General features: G+C 45.6%; 1 protein-coding gene across 3 annotated transcripts in view; it reads right to left on the reverse strand.

Moving 5' to 3' along the window:
• Nucleotides 1-23,667, reverse strand: part of MAPKAP1 (MAPK associated protein 1) — a 541,270-nt gene that overhangs the window by 65,666 nt on the left and 451,937 nt on the right. For all 3 annotated transcript variants that reach the window (XM_069241765.1, XM_069241766.1, XM_069241763.1), the window contains 2 exons: nucleotides 21,426-21,566; nucleotides 6,857-6,994 (listed from right to left, as the gene is read on the reverse strand). In XM_069241765.1, the coding sequence (XP_069097866.1) occupies nucleotides 6,857-6,994; nucleotides 21,426-21,566 (279 nt within the window). The remainder of the gene's footprint in view (nucleotides 1-6,856; nucleotides 6,995-21,425; nucleotides 21,567-23,667) is intronic.

The following is a 23,667-nucleotide window of genomic DNA, read 5'->3' on the forward strand; positions in this document are numbered from 1 at the left end:
TAGAGAAGCAGACTTTTGTAGGCGCTGAAAAGCTTCAAATCCTTCTAGACACTGCAGTGCCACAGATTGTCTACACTTGGCAAAGTCTCAGACTTTTCTAGGCGCTGGAAAGTCTCAGATCATTCCAGACATTACAATGCCACACACCTTCTACAGGTGGAAATCCAGGGACCTTCTAAGGCACGGGCAGAGATCCAGGGGCCCCAGGAGAGCGAAGCTTCCTTCTGGTAGCCCCCTCTCTAGTCTAAATCTCTATCCAAGCCTCTCACCCTCTCTGCCTACATCTACTCCTGTCTATCCGGTGTCATCTTAAAGATTTTGGGGGGCCCGGCAATACTTATACACATATGTTTTCTGTGACCCTGCTAAAGTGAAACATACTTTAGTACTGCTGGTCATCATATGGGCTTGAATTGAGAGTAAACGGGTAAGAAAATCCATATTTGTTCCATACAAGGGCCCTCAAATTATGCCTTGCCTGGGGCACCCAAAATCCTCAAGATGACAGTGCCCTCAGACAGTTCTAGGCACTGGAAAGTCTGAGGCCTCATCTGCTTCTAGGCACTATAAAGTGCAAGCCCTTCAGGTATCTCTAGATCTACACACGGTTGCTATGGACTGCGGAAAGACGGAAGGGATGGGAGTGGAAGGAGCCAGTGAGGGCAACCTAGAAGGAAGACTACACATCGTACACCATGTTCAGCCCAAAGGGTGGGTAGTAGAGCGGAAGTGAGCAGGGGAGTAAAAAGAAAGTGGGTGAGGGAGTACAAGGCAAAGTGGGTGAGGGAGTACAAGGCAAAGTGGGTGAGGGAGTACAAGGCAAAGTGGGTGAGGGAGTACAAGGCAAAGTGGGTGAGGGAGTACAAGGCAAAGTGGGTGAGGGAGTAGAAGGCAAAGTGGGTGAGGGAGTAGAAGGCAAAGTGGGTGAGAGAGTAGAAGGCAAAGTGGGTGAGAGAGTAGAAGGCAAAGTGGGTGAGGGAGTAGAAGGAAAAGTGGGTGAGGGAGTACAAGGCAAAGTGGGTGAGGGAGTACAAGGCAAAGTGGGTGAGGGAGTACAAGGCAAAGTGGGTGAGGGAGTACAAGGCAAAGTGGGTGAGGGAGTACAAGGCAAAGTGGGTGAGGGAGTACAAGGCAAAGTGGGTGAGGGAGTACAAGGCAAAGTGGGTGAGGGAGTAAAAGGCAAAGTGGGTGACGGAGTAAAAGGCAAAGTGGGTGACGGAGTAAAAGGCAAAGTGGGTGACGGAGTAAAAGGCAAAGTGGGTGACGGAGTAAAAGGCAAAGTGGGTGACGGAGTAAAAGGCAAAGTAGGCGACGGAGTAAAAGGCAAAGTAGGCGACGGAGTAGAAGACAAAGTAGGTGGGGGAGTAGAAGGCAAAGTAGGTGGGGGAGTAGAAGGCAAAGTAGGTGGGGGAGTAGAAGGCAAAGTAGGTGGGGGAGTACAAGCCAAAGTAGGTGGGGGAGTACAAGGCAAAGTAGGTGGGGGAGTACAGGGCAAAGTGGGTGGGGGAGTACAGGGAAAAGTGGGTGGGGGAGTACAGGGCAAAGTGGGTGGGGGAGTACAGAGCAAAATGGGTGGGGCGTAAAAAGCAAAGTGAGTGGGGGCGTAACAAGCAAAGTGAGTGGAGGCGTAAAAAGCAAAGCGGGTGGGGGCGTACGCAGTAGTGATGCACAAAATCTCCTTCTCACATGAGAAGTAGTAGGCCCTAAAGAGGGCTTTCTTGGGGGATGCAGACAGTAGGCCAGAAAATATAGTCTTCCAGGCAAAAGTTGAAGGGCTTGAAAGAGATGCCTGAAGAGGCCAGTCCGAGTTAAACGCTGACAAAATAGCGTTATAGAACAGTGTCTGAGAAGGAGGCCCTTCAACATGGCATGCACCAGAAATGTGATGGATAAAAGTCTGGGGAGAGAGGGGATCTCAGTGCACTCTCACCTCAGTGGCTGGAGTTCGGGTCTATTCTAATGAAGTGATTGTGCTACTAAAGGGACTTCGCTTGTATTCTTTTCATGCAGTTTCTTTGATGCTGCTATTAAAAAGGTCAGTGTGGGACTTCCAGCTCGATGGCAGAGAATAAGTCAAGCATGTGAATTACCAAAAGATACAACGCTGGAGAACTGGCAGCACCAGGCACTAATCCTTCAATACAGGCCACCTGATGCGAACGCATTGCCTTCAGTGCATGGCTAGTAACAAGCGGAGCACGTCTCCCGTGGCATCGGAGAAGGGTGTTGCAAATGCTTGCTCTACGTGGCACACAGCAAACACCAAAAATCAAAACAGCAGGCTGGTTTTAAAGCACACACTTGCTTGTTCTACTGACAGTGCTATCGATTGCAGTGGGGTTTCCTTTCCATGTGCCGAATCTCAGGTACTTTCGATAGTTCATGGGAAGTATGTGCACAACTATGGGGCCAACAGTCACCCCATTGCCGTCCCAGTCCAAAAGCAGGCTTGTGTTAGCGGTTCACATCACCCAGCTGCCAAAGGCGAATTCAGGGCCACTGTTAGAAACAGGTTACCTACTGAGTCACACAAAGGTGTGTAAAGGAAGGCTGAGAAAATTACTGATGCTGATCCCTGGGATTTACGTCCTTAATATAAAACAAACATATATGTGAATATACACACCATACACAACTGTGTAATATATTTCAAAATGGCCATAGAGCAGTTCTGGGGATATCATAATCGACAAGACGATATTACACGTTAGCCATTCTTTATTTTTTTAATTTCATATTTAATTTGGGGAAGTTCGCAAATAGTGGGCAATAACTGGAATTACAATGATAAGGCTTTTTTTTTTTTTTTTTTTTAAAAACCTTAAGGAATAAATTGTTGATAAAACATGGTGAAAGCCAGTGGATTTATGGGACTTTGTGGCAGCAATGTTTAGCACACAATTATGGAACCTTACCTGCCACAAAATGTACCCCTCAATTTGCAGATACCACAAAAAAGTTGTTTCCACCTCAAATGGATGAAAGAGAATGTGAGAGTTAATGTGTCGGATGGATGTGAGGGAGCATCCCAGAGGTTTTAAGACAATTCCTGTGTTGCAGCCTGTAGATTATTAGTCAATATACAATGTAGTTGATTTTTATAATAAGTATACAATATTTAGACATAGGTACCAATGAAGGCAAAAAAGTACTAAATAAAATGTCATTGAAAGAAAGTCTTTCTGAGCAAAAAAAGGCTTTTGATGTAAATGCAGGAATGTACTGAATGGTGAGACAGGATATTTCCTCTGGTATTTGTTACTTCCCTGTCCCATTACAGCATAGACCTTTGCCTATTATTGAAAAAGAATGTTCCCCATCATTGCATTTTTGACACATAATTTACAGACATTTGGCACATAATTTGATCCTCTGTGCCATATAATTCTAGCAGCCCCAGTAGTAAAAAAACAAAACAAAAATAAACAAACAGGCCTTTGAGGTGAGCAATTTTAGAGTGTCAATGGTTTTGTAGAGTGATCCGTTTAAAGAAGCTGCTCTCCACCTAAAGACCTGGAACTAGACAGAGTCCCTACTTTCCTTTTTGCGTAACGTATGCATCACTCTACGCCTGAAAGGGTCTTTGTTTGTCTTATACGGTGTACTCCCTTGTGTCTGGACAAAGCTATTTCTCTGACAAGCTCTAATAAGAGTGAAACATGTGTCAGGGACTGCTTGGATTCATTCCAGGTTAGCTTAGTTGTGTTTTACCAATTGTGAAATTGAGAGCTGTACCAGCAGTGGTAAAAGGCTTCGGTCATTTTTCAGCTCAGTATGGATGGTGCAAGCTAATCCTATACTTAAGGACTTATCTGAAAAAATGGCAAAGGACTTTGTCACTTTTCTAGCCCAGTATGGATGGGACTACCCTAATCCTATGCTTAAAAATTCTGCCAGAAAAATAGGCATTTGAGGAGAGCTGTTCTATAGTGCTGGTGGTGTCGCAGAGTGTTCTCCACCTAAAACTTGTGTTCTACCCAGAGGTTCTACTTCCCTTTTTGCGTGTGTGTGTGGTTTTGTTTACAGAAAAAAACTGTTAAATTGAGGTTAAGTTTCACAGTAAAATTTAAATACTCCTAAAATTGAACGGTTATGATCAGCTATGAAAAACGTATCTTGCGTTGCGTCACACACTGTTCACGATCTCCAACAGGATATCACACAATGCTTCCATGATTTCAATCCACAGACCTATCAGTTTTGTAAGCACATGTTGACAGCTTTTAACTTCTCCATTCACCCACTGCTTCTGTGATGTGTGGAAACTGGCATCAGTGCATACCACATTGTGTGCATCTGAACCCTACAGATAGTGGTTTTGAGTTTGGTCCATATTCACCCATTCACTGCATAATTAGCCTGTAGTCTTTGAGAAAACCATGCACTGTGTTAAAAACTCTGAACTCCAAGAAGGCATAACTATAAACCACACTGTCTTCTCTTTCCTCTATGTCTCGTTCAGGTCACACTAAGTGTAGACTTTAGGGGTACATAGTAGGCGCTATTCACTGCGTCACTCTTAAGGCATATTTATTAAACCGCGTAAATGAAAAGTTGCCCTTGACTTAACAGGAGAAATAGTGAAAAAGATTTATCTAAACAGATTATACACGTTAAGAGAAAAGCACCTCAACTCTGCCACTACCTGGTACATAACACATGTGAATTTCCAACACGTCACAGTAGTGCTGTGCTGCACTGAAGTCTACATGGTTTCTCCCGGTTGTGTTGAATACATCGCTGTGCTGACACCAGGTATGGGCTGATAGGAGTTTCATAGGTTTCTAATTTTTTTTTATTTTTTAAAGAGTGTCTGAAGAGGATTTCGAAGGAGTGTATTGTTCTCTTCTCTCTTCTTTTGGATTGGTCGAGGTGCATCAATGTGGTGTGAAGAATGGGGGAGGAGGTGGAAAAGTGTTCCATCCTGTCTGGTGCAATTTGCAACTCACTTTGGGTAGAGACGGTCAGGATGAAGTAAGGCACTGAGAGGTTTTGGGGATTTGCTCTTTGATATCCAGTGTATTAAGGAGTATTTAAAGGGATTATTTTATTATTGTTGTTGTGCGTAAGTCACCTGGGTGGGTGAAATCACCAAGCTAAGTGTGACTGGATGTGTTGATTGGTGGCAGAGGTGATGATGGCAGCTGTTTCTTCTGTGAAGTTCTTGTTGCTTTTGGCTGTTCTGTAGATCAGACTTAAGGAAGTTGTTTGAGGTGCAGAGAATGGAAGTGGTACGTGAGGCGCTCAAATCACATAAGGGTTGTCGGGTACAGAATGTTCCAGAACAGGAAGAACTACAGAAGACAGCAAGACCGCCTCCTGTCCTGGGTGGGCTGTTGGTGCATTTGACTCTCTAGTCTGGAAGTACAAGGACATCAAGCATGTGTGCGGAAGTGGGTATGAGTCATGGTTCTGTGATGAAGATCTGTAGATCGGTAGCATCTCTCCTAAACATGGGCTAAGCACACATTTTTTCAGGTTACAAAGCGTAAAGATGGATATTTGTAATTAAGGTAATGAGGCTTAAACAGGGTACCCCGCACATAATGCACGCCGGTGTTACAGATTGTCAATTAAAACCTTAATTATGGCTCCCATACAGGACTAATTAAATGCAATCTTTTTGTTAAGGATTAGTTTTCCTCCCACTGTTTCATGCGAGCACTGCTGCTGAGAAGATCCGACACCATGAGTGGGAAAGGGGTAGGAGGGAAAATATGGGTAGCTGGAGGCGGGCATGGGGAGGTGAGGTGCAAAAACATTAACTCCCAAGATCAACTTGGAAACTGCCACCTTAATACCAGAGAACAAAGCTGAGTCTCCCTAGAGCTACTGGAAAAGAGGTCAACACAAGAACCCAAGGGTAGGAGGGGCAGAAACCAAGGTCAAGGTTACAGGGAAGGTCATATTTAAAGACACAAGGTAGAGGCTAGTGGTGACATGATTGACAGGGGAGCACGGGCAGCGATGCTTTAATCCGAGCTGCAACACTTGTCCAAAAATAGCATGATTTGGGCACATCATGTTATCCCTATGAGGCCCAAATGGTTAATTATGAGCAATTATGAGTAATGTAAATGTTTATTTTTTAGAAAACTAAAACTAAGAATCAGGGGCGGTTCCTCCATGAGGGCAGAGGAGTGTCGCCCGCCCTCCGCCAGCAGCAGCAGCTGCAAACCTTTTCAAGAAAACAATAATAAACGGTGTTTATTATTGTTTTCTTGAAAAGGGGCGTGCTACAGGCTGTGACGAGCACTTGAAGGGAGCACACAGAGCACTCCCCTCAGCGCGCAGGTGTGTTTGGCCGGCCTAATACACATGCGCAGTGGGCTCTCTCCAGCCCAGCAACGCAGTTGCCGGGCTGGAGAGAGCATGCACAGGCTTCCCAGTCTGCCTGGGAGAGCCCAGGCTGGGCGCTCCCAGCCAATCCTGATGCTGCTTTGAGCAGCGTCAGGATTGGCGCAGGGCAGGCTGGGAGCCCGTGCCTGTGGAGGAGTGGATGGAGTGGTGGCAGCAACGGCGGTGTTTTTTTAAATTTATTATTTTGTACTTAATTATTTAATTTTTATTCCTGACTACCCCACCACCCTCCCCCCAGGCGCCGCCCCACCCCTTCTGCTGGTCGTGAGCCGTGACTGCTAAGAATATTGTGTGCTTTCTAGTAGTGCCCCACACCCTCACTGCCAGGTAATCCTTTCTCCGTTGGTTAATGTTCACTGCCCAATACAGCGAGGTGTGCACTATACTGAACATTCTAATTAAATACAAATTAATGACCTAAGTAAGGTGTCTGAAGGAAGACCACCATCACAGAAACTGTCCTAGGCTTAGAAGGGTAAGGGGAGCACAATCTCACTTGGGCTTTTCTCCTCTGCCAGGTCACAGGCGCATAGAAGGTCAGAATCGATGGAGATGGGTTTCTGCTTAATCCAGAACTTGGTGGTCGTCTTCTGATTGGTCACCGGATCGATCTCCACCTTATCACCAGAGATACCTGCATGTACAGGAGCAGAAAGATGCTTTGGTCAATGGCAAAGTCCACCATCTGGAGCCAATTAATAATAATTGTCATTTTTTTGCATTTTGATGCATCCACAGGAAGTAAAAATTGGGTATTTCTTTATGCCTGGCATAAAATCATTCTTAGTATTAACTTATGAGCGGTCAGATTTATTTATGTATTTTATAGAGCACCCACACCTCTCGGTTCAGCTACGTCGCAGAACTTCAAGAAATATAAAGGACTGTATACAAATCAAGCAACAGAAAAGCCAATAGGTGTCAGCAGTGAAACCAACGGGCTATGTCGATGCTTTTAAAAATTATTATTAAATAGCCGTCTCTGACAGGCATGTATCCCGTGGCCATTTTTTAATTAACCTGAAATATCTGTAAGGCTGCATTGGATGCGCGTGCATCAGTGGCTGCCATCTTTGAAAGAGCTTGATCAAATAGTACAATTATGTATTTCTTGTGCCCAACGCACATACATGGGTATGCACACTTACGGACGGCCATCTTAACACGGCACAAGCATAGTTTAAGATGGACGCATGCCAATAACACTGCGGACAAAAACAATTCACATAAAAGTTTTAAAACAACTTGCCGAGTGGACTGTCAAAGGGGTGACAAGCACGTAGGGGCGGGAAGCAACAAAGAGGTGAGGGAAATATTAAAAAATAACAGGAGGGATTCGTGAGGGAAGCAAGTCAACCAATCAGAACACTGAGATCGTGGGACAACAGAAGAATAGGAAGGCAAGTCACTGAATCAATCAGCAGGAGACAAGGGAGATAAATAGTAAGGTCATTCAATCATGAACAAGGTACAGTCTTAAATCCCAAGGTACGTCCAGAAGGCTGCAGCTTCTACCTAACTAGTTAAATTCAGAAAATACAATTGCACTGCAAATAAGAAGCAATAACTATTACCCCAAACATTCAAATGTTTCAGACAAATTCATAACACAAATAGCTGCTTAATTACACATGGCGTAGCTCATGCCGCAAGCAGCAGAGCTTTAGATTTATTCAGCGTAAGTAATGGTGAGCTTCTTTCCAAGGTGACAATAATATTTGAATAAAAAAAAAAAGGGTGGACTTGGAGCACAAAAGAGGTCTAACGTCCCAGCTCCTAAAGATAAACCAATAAACCAAGGGTATGCAGTTCCTATAGTGTTACAGAAAAAAGCGTTTCCTGAGGTATCATCCTGTTAAGTTAGGTCAAAGGAATCTGGTAATTCAGAAGCAAAAGCCCTCACCCACCCTGTTGGGTGGCATGCTTCATCGTCGGGCAGCTCCTCGTTGGGCCAATGTTGCAATGTCCAACAGGCCCGTCGAAAGATCTCTTCGCCGGAGATCTTTTGAATGCTGTCAGCTATGAAGAGCCTAAAGTGGGGGTGCTGAGAATGTAGATTGGATATATGAAGCGAAAAGGGTTAAAATGACTTAGAATTCCCTAAAATACTTATTAGAAGAGTGTTTCTTGTCATAGTTGAAAACAGATTAGAGTGATAAAGGAAATAATGATCCTTCAAGCCTCAAATTGTGTGTGAGAAGAAAAAGGTCAACATGTTTTTGTTTTGCCAATTAACAGACACAACAGGTCTAGGCAATGGGTCTGTAACTCTGAGTAGGTGCCCAATCCACAAATCACCCAAATAGTGTAGTGAAACCAATACTTGTGTAAACTATAACCATCCGACCGGTAAAATAACTAAAAATATGACTGTAATATGAATATATCAAATAACGCATCCTTCAAGGATACAATGCACTATAAACACCATTGATAATAGACATATTGGTAACAACATACTGCAGTTGGTGAGCGTGCAATTGCAAGGCAAGATTTCGCAAAAGTGGTACCATGATCTTCACGTGCTCATTGATGAACGCGGCCTGAAAGTAGTCACTTGCAAAACCCAACTCAGCTTATAGTGTAGTGGTAAGCAACGTCACAAATTACCTTATCGAAAATAAATCTTGCCCCTGAGGTGCAACAGAGGATCCGTGCTAAGTGTGGCTTAGAGTGGAAGGTAAGAGGGAAAGATGTAAATCAACGTCACAAAAAGCTGGTTGCAGTTCCATTGGTCAAAGACTGGAAAAAACAATCACGGCGTCCAGCGTGGCTAGCACCAGCAACCCACTCTGCAAACCTGGAGGTAACTGGGTTCTCGGGGGTTGGTTGGGGGAGAGGTGCTTAAGTATCATCCTGGGGCGCCGTTGTCTTCTGTCTGCGTTAGAGGAGGGCGCGTGGCCGCACAGAGTGCACGGGTGGATTGGGGACGCTGATGACTATGAAATCGAGGTAGTGCGAGTCCTCCATCTTTTAGTGGCTCAGAGTAAGTAATTATCGATAATAATGTGTAACATTATTCAGATACTACGCTGTAAAATGCCTTTTCATTTCCAACATGGAAATCACCCTCAATAAACCAGAGTGCCATGAACTTATAGGTCTAACAATTGTATGAGTGATTTTTAGCTGCCATCTTTGAGAAGTCTTCATGATGTTTCTATTGGTGCAAATATTATCAAACATCATGATATGTGTTGCAAAACAGATGCATAAGCGGCATACTTAATCGACAACAGCGTATTCGGAAGAGTATTACAGAAATAAAAGTTTTATAAGAGGTCACAGAAGTGCTTCTCAAGTGGTCCCCGACTGTTTCCCAGGGACCGGCGACACTACAGGCCTCATCCTGCAGACTATCCAGGAATCCAAGCGGACATTAGAGACCAAGATTGGGGAGATGGGGGCAGATATATCCCTTCTCCGCCAGGACCTTCAGCAGACAGTGGAAAGGGTCTCTGAGGCAGAGGAGAGGATTTCCACCTGGAAGACAGTGAAACAACTCATCAGATGTAGCCTCCCTGAACAGGGAATCCAAATGTCTGCAAGACCATTCGGAAGTGGCCGAAAACAGAACGTGACGTATTAACCTGCGCTTCATTGGATTTCCAGAGGGAGTTAATGGTTTTGCGCCTGAGCACTTCTTGGAGCAATGGCTCCGATTATGGATGGGCTCATCTACCCTCTCTAATTGTTTTGTCATAGAACGGGCGCACCGCTCCCTTGCCCAAAAACACCCTCCTGGGGCTCCTCCGAGGCCCCTCATATCCCAGGGTTTGAACTACAAAGATCGGGATGCCTCGCACATCCCCATCAGTCCGGGCGAATCATGACCTTCCATATTACACCGAATGGTACAAAATCTATGTAAATCCTTCGACCAAGTTAAAAATCAAACTACGAGCTATACAGATTCCTTACGTGCTCTTATAACCCTGCCAAGCTTTGAGTGGTGCACAAGGTCAAAAAGCTGTTTTTTTAATCCCTGAAGGAGGCATGGACCTAGCTCACTGATCAAAACCCTCTCATTCTTAATACGCCACCTCCCTGGGGTAAATCGATTCATCACTACAACACCACAAGGCCAAAGACCAAGCGCCAATGGAAAAGTTCAAGAAGGTGCCCACTTAACTGTCACAACCCAGATCCTGTCTCCAAGTCAAAGGGAAAGCCCTGGTTGGTGGACGATGGTACACAACCACAACTTGATTCAGCAAGCTCACTTACCGACCCTGGGCCACAATAGCTTCTAAATACCTTTGTCATGTTTGCATGCCAGCACCACGATATCCTGAGATGGTTATGTTCCATTGTATTTAGGAGCGGAGGGGAGGATATCCCGAACCTGCACGGTTACACCTTCACCCCCATTTTTTTGTTAGTTCTACGATATGTTGGGTTGGATGACAGATGCTTCTTCTGGGTGGAAAGTACAGGGCAGGGGGAGTTGGTGGGTATGCAGAATAGTTTATGTTTATGTGTTTTGATGATACTGTATTGTTTTGCCTTGTGTGAAGGGGGAATTGACCTGGACATCCTGTCTGCGGGGTTCCCCGCTGCAAGCATCTTTTGTGGATGTCCCTTCTCTCAGAGCAGCCCAGCCATAATCAGCCAAAACACGTTGCAAGCCCTTTACCCACTGTGACAATATTATAGCCCACTCATACACGGTTTTCACTTAGAACGTTAATGGCCTTCTAGACGGTATTAAGAGGAGCTGTCTTCCAGTTCTATCAGCGACATTCCCCAAAGCTAGTGTACCCTCAAGAGACACAGCTCCAAGGTACCAACAGCCATTTCCTTGCCCACAAGGGATACAACAGGGTTTTTCACGTGGGATGCACTACAAGCTCTACAGTAGTAGTTATCCTTCTTCACAAATCCCTACCCTTGGTGGTGACTAAGGTTATGCAGGGTATCAATGGCAAATATGTCCTTCTTGAGGGTGTTATGGAAGGTACTATATACAACTTTTTAAGCATTTGTGTTCCACCAACACTTCACTAGACTACGCTTAATACTCTAGGTGACCTGGTGGTCGCCTTCCTCAGCAAGCGATGACTTTAGGAGCGACTTTAACAACATACTGGGACAAATCGATTGACATGGACCCATCCCATGGGACACAACCCTAGGTGTGGCTGAGGGTTGGCGGACTGGTCAAGGGGGCTGGGACTAAGTGATGCATGGTGAATCTAGGCTATACTCATGCATCAGTTGCACACTGCTCGCATTGAGTACTCTCAACAGTCACCGATCTTCTCCGCAGCATGGGATCTCAGATCCTGCCAAAAGGAATGCTGGACTGCTAGACTGCACGCCCGTCTTGCTTACATTTGATGCGTTCCCCAAGGGCGCTCACCCAATCTGGCGTCTCAATACATAGTTTTTGCAAGACAACAAGTTTGTCAACCACTTACAGGACACATTTAGGTCCTTCCTTGCGGTCAATGAGGACTCAGTTGACTCTGCCGGGACCCTGTGGTAATCGGGCAAAGTTTACATAAGGGATGTTGCCCACTTGTATCTTAAGGGAGCTGAACGTGAGAAACAGCACTGGGTGACTGAGCTTGAGTTATCTGTGACAAAGCGTGATCGCCAGGTTCCAGGGACACTCAGTGAGTTAGAAGTGAGAGAGTTAGTAGTAGATCGGAGGTCGCTACGCCAACTGAGCGTGGATGAAGCCTGGAAGTGTTGGAATGCGACCACTCGAAGGGAGTATGAATAAGTAGAGGAGACAAATCCAGTAAATTACTGCACTAGCTGGCTACTCACCAGTCCGAGTCCTGGGAGGTTTGGGAACGTGGGTGGAAGAATCTCAGGAAATAGCTGCCACATTCGCCCATATTATAAGGAACTTTACACATGCTGTATGTGCCCCGACATTGAGGGGTCAGCTCCCTTGGTAAGGGAACTCCCCCACCCCGTGTGTCTCAGAAATGGGAGGCCTTGGACACCAACATTACTGGTGAGGAAATAGGGGATGCACTGTTGGTGCTTAACCCCAGTAAAATGCCAGGAACCAATGGCCTCCCTGGGGAGCTCTCTTGCAAGCTTCGCCCCAACATTATTCCTCCCCTGCTTAAACTGTATACAGATGCAATGTTTAAGGGTTAAAATCTTACATATGCTCCAAAACTATGCACTGCAAATCCCTCAGTGCTGGTTTGTCTCTGTACAAGGCTTAGGAAATAAGTTTATTTGATTGGGCGGCCCCTGCAGGGTGTCCTTTGGCAAAAGCACATGGCAAGGGCCTTGCTATGGCTGATGTGTGCCTTTAATACTGGGCCGCTCAACTACTCCCTATTAATGAATGGCTGCATGGAAGATTGGACGACCCAGCTTACAGGGGAAAATTGTCTATGCTGGGTTTGGACAACATCAGGCACACTCTGAATGATGCTCCTATTCCTTCTGACATTCCCGAGGTCAAAAAGGTGGTGCTTGGAGTGTGGAGGGCTGAGCTGTGATGGCTGGGCTGGAACCGCAAACTTTGTTGTGGTCAGGCAAATGATTGGGGCAGGTATCTACCTTAAAAGTATTCAAGGAGGGGGATTCCATAAAAATGGACTAAAAAAATAATGAATCCCGTTGGGCCTCCGCCAACCGCTTATATCCCCTCCGCCAACTTTCTCCCTCATGCTCCATGTTATTCTATAAATCAAATGTAAACATACAATGGGATGTTGGAATAATGCGCAGTCATACCACACATGGCGTCCTGATCGCGCCACAGGTCCATACAATTCAAATATCAATACAAGAAAGTAGGAAAGAGACACAAGTGCAGTGTTCGCATTCAACACAAAACTAACCAGATGCTTGGAGGTCGAGGCCTCCTGATTCTAATAAGATGTGCAGAGGGCGAGGCCTCCTGATCCTAGCCAAATTGAAAAAGGAAACTTGTCTCCTGACATTATCCACATGACCAGAGAGATATAGACCTCCTGACCCTAACAAGAAACCCAGAGATCATAATCAGAGGCCTAAAGAGCTACACCTCTGGACTCTAGCCACATCTCCAGCAAGTAAGATCTCCTGATTCTAACCAGATGACCAGAGTGATTAATCCTGACCCTAACTGTGTGCCCCGAGACAGCTGGGACAGCTGCCCCAACCCGGATGTCCAGAGAAGAAGGCCTTACAATCCACATCAGATGACTAGAGCAAAGACTCCTAATCCTAACCGGATGGCCAGAGAGCGTTGCCTTATGATCCTATCCAGATTACAGGAGCTAGGACTCCTGATCCTAACCGGATGGCCACAGAGCTATATCTGCTGATCTGCATGCTTAGAGACTAGGCTACCCAGAATCCTAGGTCTCCTGAACCTAACCAATGTCTAGAGAGGGAAGTCTCTTGCACCTATCAGAAGTCCAGAGAACTAGGCCTGCTTATCCTAAAAAAATGCCACGGAATAATTCCTTGCCAACCTAGCCAGACACCAAGGCCTCCTCATCAACACGTGCCTAATGAAAAAGACCGATGCCCAAAGAACAAGGCTTCGCTCTTGAAACTCAGCGGATGCCACCGAGTTAAGGGTTTCCGTGGGGTGATTCATTTGTCAAGATCAAAAAAAAAATTACATTCATTCATGACATTTTTTTTTTTTTTTTTTTATATTTTGAGTCCAGTGCTGCCAAGGCTGCTCTTTCCTTTCGTTACTCTTTCATAAATGTCTCTTTCCCTTTTCAGCGTTTCTTTTCTCAGGGTCAAAGACCAACAAGGAAAAATAAGTCCCGGGCCCAAAAAATTTGTATCATTGCCACAACAGGGAGACCCGGCACAAATGAAGCACTGATGCACCCATCACTTTATGCTGTTGAAGTGAGTAGTGGTGTATGCCCGGATGTGGTTCACGAGCTCGCCGAGGCACAGGACTCAACGCCGCCACACTCTCGAACCCAATGGGAGCAACGTTAGAGAGTAACTCCTATGAATATCTGTTCTTGGACCGTGCTCATGTATTCAACAGAATTACATGCTATATGTCAACCAAGTCCTAGCTTCATAGTCCGAGCTCATGTTGAGCCGGTGGTTGTTGGTGGAGGCCACCGACACTCATTTTTGGTTACCAGAACTTATCTTAACTCATCAGACTTTTACCAGCAGCAAAAGAGGCAAACACACACAACAGGGGGAGGAGAAAGACAGAAACACAATGACAAACTGAGAAAGCAGGGACTTGCAGGAGTGAGACAAGGTGGTAGAGTGTTAGGTGGTGGTTGGAAGAGGTCTGAGGTGGAATCAATAGTCCGGAAGGATGGTATTCAGCACCCCTAAGAGTCAATAGTGTGGTCTGTGGGCTTCTGAGCAAAACTTTGGGCCCGACACCTATTGTTCCACAAATTAAGCACTGTTCATAGTTGATGTTCGCTGAGAACAGGAGTGTAGTGTAAGGGTATAATGCAGGCAGTCAGGGGTAAATCCAAATAAGCAGAAGACTGATGTTCAGGAGTCGCAGGGTTTAAATCTGGTTTTTACGGGACATCCCTCGGAGCAAATCAAAACCCATCAAAAAGAAATTCGACAATATGTTGTAGTTAATCAAAAAATGACTGGGTAGCTCTTCTCCGGATCTGCGCTGAGGGTGGGACGGAAAGAAAAGAACTGACGTTAGCGCGCTGGGTGGAGCCTATATAAGACTGTGACGTCATCATGGCGACCACGACACCAATGACGCCCGGGGAGTCGACCGACGCCACCTAACGGCACGCAGGGGTACTGCTCGAAGAAAATTCTCCGGATCCAGTCTGACGCCTGGGGGAAATTCTAAGGTGAGGAATTTACAACTAGAAGTCTCTATCGGATGTTAAGTTTAATACTTTCGGGGGTTCTATGATAAGAGTAAATGAACGATAACACTCCATGTTTTAAGTTCTACATGTCATAGAAGAGGAAGAGAAACCGTGTTTAAAGCTAGACTGGAAACTTACGAAGTACAAAGTGAACATACCTGAGCATTCTACAACAAGGGCAGGTGTGTAGTACAGTACTGGCACAAAAAGGTAGTTTTCCCAACACCTACTGCTGGCAGTGGCCAGTGTGTGTTATTATAGCACAATAGGGTTAAGGGGGGGGAGGGCAGTAGGAACTGCCCTGATGTACAGCTGAACAGCGATTAAAATCAGCTTTGATAAAATAACTATAAACAAATAAAGAGCGTCCCCTGTAAGGCCCCATCTGTCTTGGTTCCGACGGTAATGAATTCCAAAGGGAAAGACAGCTTAATTCGCGGACGCCGAGAGGTCGCAGCCTACGACCGAGGGTTCAAATACATGCAAACCTGCAGGCAGGCCGGCGGGGCCGGGGCGACACCCAGCGTCCAGGGCCCGGTGCGGACGCCAGTCCCACAGAGATACCGCCAGTAATGGATGGGCCGTACAGTAACCACTTACAGATAAAAATAATAGAACCGAAAGTGTACTTTACATGATAAAAAAGATGAAGGGTAGTGGGGGGCCCTGGCGGCGGGGACCAGCATCCTCGGGGAGATTGATGCCACGGGACTGACCTTGGCTGCAAGCGGGAGCCGGTGATGTATGTACGAGCCGCTCCCCGCTAAATGGACCCAGATTTGTAGCACTAATATACATGGAAGCCCAGAACCGCCGTCGGAACGGCCATAAATCAGCAGCCACTTTCGGTGTCATTTCTGGTTCAGGCCCCCTCTTCCCCCCCATTGTTCCAGCTCTTTAATTCATGTCACTACCTTCTGTTCATCTGCAGCACTCCTGGAGCATTTCCACGGAGGTTACCTGACAAGTTCTATCAAATTAACAGGGCAGATTAGCAATGCTGGCTGGGCGTCTGGCTTTGGGACCCAAAGGGGCGTCGGGGGGCTTCAAACTCCCCCCACTCCCTCTCTCCTTTCACCCCTTCCACACTGTTTGACAAAAGAGCTTGTGTTTCCTTTACAAACAAGAAGAAAAACAAAAAACATTCCGATAGCGTCAGCAGCGCATCTTTTATCAATCAAACTCTAGGACCGACAGTCCCACAGGCAGTGACGTCACACAGTGACGTCACACAGTGCCCAGGCCTGGGCTCTGCGGCCACCGTAGATGGACATTCAAGCTGAGTCCCAGGAAAACCGAGTTCCCGAAACTTTCCGAGTCCATAAAGGCGTCTCCGAAGCCCAACAGTAAGAAGCCTTTAGAAAGGTGAAAGGTCAGCGCTCCCCATCCTATGTTCCACTGAGATATGCTGTCTCTGTGACATTTGTAAAAATCCTTTTATCACTAAAAGAAAAACCCGTTTTTGTTCAAAGTAATTATTAGCAGAAGTTGTCAGCAACAGTTGTGATCTGAATAACTTGGGGCGTCAGCAAACATTTGGGGGAGGAAAGTCATATAATTTCAGACATTTTTGAGTCACTAACAATTTGAAATTGAAAACCAGGAATCCACAACCTTTTCTCTAATAAGTGCTACTTATGTTCAATGAAAATCATCCCAAGATACTAATATTAGAGAATTAACGGTAACCACATGAGACAAAATTAGATTAGTGGTCGCCATATGCAAGATGTCAGCAGTGGTCATCTCAGTGCATCGGGCAGGGTTGCCAGCACTAAAATAACAATGCTTTGTCAGTGTGGAATACCTCTAGATGGGTTACACACAACAGCCATAGCTGCAATGCCCATGGCAGCAAGTTAATATTAGTAATAAGTCTCCTCAACACCGTTTAAGTTTTATTACTCAAATATTAGCTTTAAATATATTTTGGAAATGTAACCATTTCTTTTTTACCAGACATCAGCATATGCTTTCCAATAATACACACAATTTTATCCCAAATACACGCCTTTCAATTTTGGTAGACGTATAATAATTCAACTAAGCAAAAGCTTCTAATTTAATTCACTGGGTTGCACAGAGGAGAGCTACTTAGAGGTAGTTGGAGAGCTACCAGTAGCCCACGAGCTACTCGTTGGAGAAGCTTGGTCTTAACACTTTCTTTAATAACGGGCTAGACCTACATAACTTCTTGGGGAAAAAGTAAATAACCTGACCCCCATTTTCAAGTCTGAGAAGAAAACAAACAGGTTTGTAAGACACACGGAGTCGCCAAGTTACGCGGTGGAGGGAAAATGTGTCCGCAGCAAGTTTTCAGGATATATCTCAAGCTTCGCTGCTGACAGCGATATTTTAAACACACTGCAACCCGTGGGATCTTTTGGCTTTATGGCTTTTAAATTGTTTTTAATATGGTCTTGAAGAGATCCTTAAAGTACTAGGTGACTTCCTTTGCACAATAAGTAACAGTACCTACCTTACTTGGAGTACTTTGTCACCAAGCACCGTATAATTGTAGGTTTCTCTTCCCAGTTTGAGGTTATACTGAAAACAAGTACAAGCCTAAAAACACACGTATGCAGTTAATGACACAAAATGCATTGTGTTTAATGCACAGAAATGGGAAAGTAAAACTAGGTGACATAAATGAATCTCATTGTGTTAATTACAGCCATAACTATTAAGAAGTAGCACACATTGCCTCCGAAAGAACACTGGACATGCATCAAACACAGCACACGCATGCCATGAAAGTGTTCACAAAACAAAACAAACAACAATCTACAAAGGAAAACATCAGACTGAATTGGTAGCAAACTTCAACACAAACCATGAATGATTGCCATGGTTTCTCAACAGAAACACACTCCCCCCCCCCCCCCCCCCCCCGAGTAGCCACTTTTGTAATACAAACAATCTCATGTGGATGCCAAAAACCCAGATTGCACTGAACTGATCTAGTTAGCAGTCCAACCATAACAGTCACACACCAGCTCACTGACAGATCGCTGAGCAAGGCAGGTCTGCTGGAAACAGAGGAAAACTACAAATACTCCACTGCTTCAGAAGTCAAGTCAAACTCTGGTCTGTGAGGGAACCCTCAAAGCTAGGGGAACCAGGACTCAGTTATTCCCGCAAGTTCACTCCGAGGGCAAAATGAGCGCTCACTCAAACATACCATACAATGTAGTCCTTACTACACGGCTCCAGACACTGTGGGCACATTCATCAGACCACTCTGACATCTCTCTAACGTGCATTAACAGCCAATGTGTGGCATTTAAACAAAAGACAGCAAGGAACAAGCTACTTACCTTTGGTAAAAAAAAATCTGGTAGAGACATATTTTAGTTGCAGATTCCTTAACTTAGAATTTGCCGCAGGCGTCAGACTGGATCTGGAGATTTTTCTTTGAGCCGTACCCTTGCATGTCGTCTGGTGGCATCGGCCGACTCCACGGGCATTGTGGTCGCCGTGATGACGTCCGGAGTCGTATATAGACGCTGCCTCTTTGTGGTGACGTCAGTTCTTTATTTTCCGTGCCACGTGCTGATCTGGAGAGAGCTACCCTGGTCACTTTTTGACTGATTTCGACACTTTAGCTGAGTTTTTGGTGATTGTTTTGTGCGTCAAAGGTGTCCCCGAAGACCAGTTTCTGACCAAATGAAATGTTTTAGGCTCTGTTTGTAACAACCTAACAGTCGAGCTCTTCAAAAGGTTCAAAGGAATTTCCGCCCACGACAGACTGACTAACGAACCCATAGCATTGTTTCAGGATTCCAACAAGCACAAGATTGCAACTTGTATTGCTTAAATTCACATAATAACCATGCCAGCTCAGGGCAACAACGATAGGGAATCTCAGATTGGCCACGCCAATACAGTGATCAGCTAGGCAGACTGTATCATATGAAATACCATAAATGGTCCTACAGAAATCAGCTCAAAGCTGCAGGCTTACTGAAAACCATCAGAATGGGCGTCTGTGTCTCACACTTCATCCTCCAACACACTGCTATGCACTGCATCCTATACCAGGGTCAGAACAAAAACAGCATCCTTCCAACCGCACACCTTACAAGGTGTGGCTTGCTACTCATGTAGACAAGTGATTTAGCATCCCACAAAGGAGTAGTGAGCGCTATATAAATGCCGCAATACAATATACTAGTGTTGCATTCTTTGAGTAAAAGACAAACAATTTGTCTGGTTCTGACCAAGAACCCACAGCCCTTGGCACCCCCTCGCCAGGCCTTCCCTCCATCGTCTGCCTGAGATTCATCCCAAAGGCCAAGTTTAAAAGAAACAGGTGAAGCATCAGATTTTGAGCTCAAGGTCCGCACTGACCAACCTGTGCCAAGAAACCCACCCTGCACTGCCCACGTCCTCCTCTGATCCGTGTGGAAGATCCAGGATCTACGCTCCTGGAGGTGCCCAAGCACATGTGCGCCACAATCCATTCATTTAATGCTTTTTTTCAACCAATATATATATATATATATATATATCATCTATATTTATCACTTTCATTGAACATAGCTTGGCAGAGCAACCAAAATATGTTTTACTCCGCCTTTCCAGCTTTCTTAATTTTGGTGTTTTGAAGGGAAAGTCAAAGGATACATAAAGAACAGTAAAACAAACATTGGGAGATTATTAAACTGCATCTTTGCAAGTGTGCAAGCAAAACGAATTAAACGGCAGCTCCTAAACATATGCAGCCTCAATTTCATACGTTCACTAACATGTTAACTTACTGGTGTGTTACAAAAAGTTACCGACAATCAGCCTCAAATACCTTTAATAACTCATCACTCCGAGTTTGTATACTTGCTGGATTCCAAGCAGGAATGAGACAGGCCTTGTTTTAACATCCAGCCTCCCCCTTCTGCAGCCAGGCAGGCCATCCCCTCGGCTATGCTAACCTTTCAGAAGTGCACACTTCATCCAGACAATTCTAAACATATTAGTGACATGATCCCCGCTTTTTTGGAACGGTCTCGTCCAGGAAGGATTTATGGGCCGTGTTGGAGGACAGCACGATTAGGCAATGTCTTCTTCTGCTGACGGTCACAGGGACAGCTTGCTTGCAGTGGAGTCTGACTCGATGTATCTGGAAGCTGTCAGGACTGAGACTTGGAAAAGGTCATGACAGATCACTGCAGATAAATGGCGAGGCTCTTCCAGGAAACAAACAGCCTCACTTGTTCGGCAGCGAAGGCACCGACCCTGTCCAGAAGTGAAAGAACTGAAACTTTTGATATTCACTCTTCCTTGGCAGCCATTTTTCATGCTCTGCTCTTTGACCCTGACAGGGTTGACAGAACAAAGCTCACTTGTTGTGGTACTGACCACAGAGGAACGGTGAGGGCGACCTCTGGCAACACCTCTCTCCGATGGATCACCCTTCACCCCCGGATCCCACTGGAAGAATCCGCCACACCCCAGGCTCGCTGCGGCCAATGTCTGAAGTGTTTCCATAAACAACTGTACTGACTTCTGTTACCGCTGCTAACGAAGTGATGGCAATCAATGCAGGCCTTCAGCCATAAAACAATGAAGGAGGGAACATCGGCCGTGGATGCAGCCATGATGTCATCTACACAGGGGAGGGGGGTCCGCAAGAGACAAGGCAAGTGCTGCAAATGCAACCAGTCGGGACTGAATTGTTCTCAAAGGAAAAGGAATGCATTTATAGGAAATTAAAATGATTTTATCCCCCGACCACAGCTTTTAATTTATTATTCTTGATAGTGGCGATTGAGGCCGCAAAAGGTTTATAAAGGTTGCAGTTTTTCAGCTAAGAAACGATGGGCGGGATTCTGACACACTGAAATCCACTGGATCCATTGAAACCCACTACAACTCAGTCTACTGAAAACACCCATAAGCATGTAGGATAAGCTTACTTCACCCAGTCGTGCCACGAACAGCACAACAGAAAACTGCAGCAATAGCACACAACCTCCCGTAAACCCAGGTACCTGGGATGGGAGTCAGACACAGGACTCTACAAACACAAGCCCACAAGACACTGAACACTTACACGGGAGGCAGAGACGGTCTAATGACCCCAGTGACCAACACATCATTGAAGAGCCCATCCTCGTTTGTGGGGACCAGGATGAAAACTAGCGCCAATACTAGAGCGGGTGTCTTTAAATGGTCATTTTTGGGTTAAATACCATTACTGTCACAGGGACTTCTGTCATAGGTCCATGGATACCTTGATATAGTGCGCGCCAACAGGACAACCAGACTCACCTAACTGCACGTCGGTTGTGAATCGCAGTCTGTGAATCATGCTGACCTTGAAGGACTTGTAATGGTGGCTGCTGAGCATGTCTTGCATTGTAGCCAAATCAATCTGAGGGTCTTCTTCACAACTCTCCTCTCCTCTCGAACCTAGGAGTGAACACGCGAGCCAGTTAGTGCGAGACCATGCAGAATGCTTACAATGAGAACGTGAATGCATACAGTGCTGCAGCCCAGTGGCTCCCAACATTTTCACTTCTGTGGACCCCCACCTTATCATTACTGGAACCCAGGGACCCCCACTGAATCATTATAGGAACCCATGGACCCCCAATGAGTCATTACTGAAAGCTGGGCGACCCAATATGTTATTATTATGTAATTTTCTAAGCAGTCGCGGACCCCCTGGGGAGGCTTTGTGGACCCCCAGGGGTCCCAGGACCACAGGTTGGCAACCACTGCTGCAGCCAGTTTTAGAAAAGAGGGTTTGCCATTGAGCTCAATTGTATGAGCTACTGTTGTCGAACATTTAAGCTAAAGCGCTAAATTGTAGTACATAAAAGGTGTGAAACGAGTGATATGTGTTGGGAGTATTGACGTTTGAATAGGATTTTGGATAAGTTCTCAAATATCACAACAAAAATATTTTAAGCAGCTAACAGCTGGCACAGTGTGGCACAATGGTTAGAGCGGCAGACCCTGATGCAGAGATCTGGCCCGGGAACAGGGTTCAATTCCCGCCTCTGCAGGTCTTGGGCTCAATTCCCTTGGACCTGATTATTTTTGCCTCGGTGCCTAATCTAATTAATGGGTCCCACTCTGTAACTCTGGGCAATAGCTTGCTTAATCTCCACAACGGCCCTGACAGCGCTTGGATGCCTGACTTCACCCTGGGGCTGCCCAGGAGTGGGCACCTCACAGGGAAAAGGCAGGAGGGGTTCCACAGCGGTATGGGTACAGCGCCTTGAGACCCTAACAGGTGAGTAGTGCGCTATACAAGTGCGAAGTTTCCGTTTTAGTTTCCGTTTACAGCCGCGTGTAAGAATGGCCAAAACACCTAAAAATAGAAGCTATTTTACAAACGGTTTCATTGATGTCCTGCAATTTTTAAGGAGCTCCAACATGCTTAATTTGTGCTGCTATCTGCCGGTGCTGGGCGTCAACACTGCTTTTGAAATACCAGCATGAGTTTATGGCAATCCACCACATGGTGCCGCTGTGTGGCTGAATTTTAGCAGAGTTCATCAGTGGAGAATTTAACTATTTAATAAGCTTTCTAAAAAAGGATGAAACTAGCACTTCCACGCTTTCCTTTTAGTCTTGCGGTAACCTGGAATAGTCCAAAATGTCACAGTTGCTGGAGTGGGATTTTTAGTGGGTAATTCTGACACTGCATCCAGTAATAGTGGCAGGAGCGTTGGGTGGTGCCAACCGACTCCTGTCCATTACCTTGGGTCCTAGTACTTCATTTCTTGCTTCTTTTTAACAAAGCACTGAAAATAACCAACAATGAGAATACTGCAGAGAATCGGTTCTATGTCTGGACTGGGTGGTGAACGAAAGCCAGATTCCTGCATCAGACTGATGTTCAATGCTCAGTGAGTGGTGAGGGGACCATGCACAAGACCCAATTCTGGTAAAGAAGCATGCGACTACAATCACAAATCGCGATGCCTGAAAACTGGATTCAAATCATAGATTGCTTTCCAAACCAATAGCCTACACGGACTGTAGTCCAGGCAAATCAAGTCACAAAGCCTGGATATATTTTGTTGAAGCAGCAAACACGTCACAGCACACAACCTTGTGTTTTTGCACTAGCTTCTGTGTCTGCACAGGCCACAGACCACTACCCCTATGAACTGAAATGTTGCACCTAGCGAAGGTGGCTCCAGACTGCTCGGGGTGCACCTAAGGGGGCACAACCAACCCATTCCTGCTTGGCAATATACATGCGGTGAATAAACGGAGGCATGCTCCAGGTCTCAAGTTCTACTCGAGCTACGGTGTAGTAACAAACCCTTGATGCAACGAGATCCTTTCTGTGTAAAATACAAGATCCAAGTTGTTCACCAAACATCTCTTGGATCATACGTGAAAGGTTTGCCTTGAAGTAACAAAGCTTCACTGACCCATGGAGGGGGCTAACAACGGGGACTCTGCACCACACAATAAGAATGTTTATAACAAAGGAACAAAAAGCAACAAGAGGAAATGGCTTAAGAACAAAGCTTCATGGTAAATGCTGATT

The sequence above is a fragment of the Pleurodeles waltl genome, chromosome 6 (assembly GCF_031143425.1).
Source record: "Pleurodeles waltl isolate 20211129_DDA chromosome 6, aPleWal1.hap1.20221129, whole genome shotgun sequence".
In the NCBI taxonomy this organism is placed as follows: Eukaryota; Metazoa; Chordata; class Amphibia; order Caudata; family Salamandridae; genus Pleurodeles; species Pleurodeles waltl.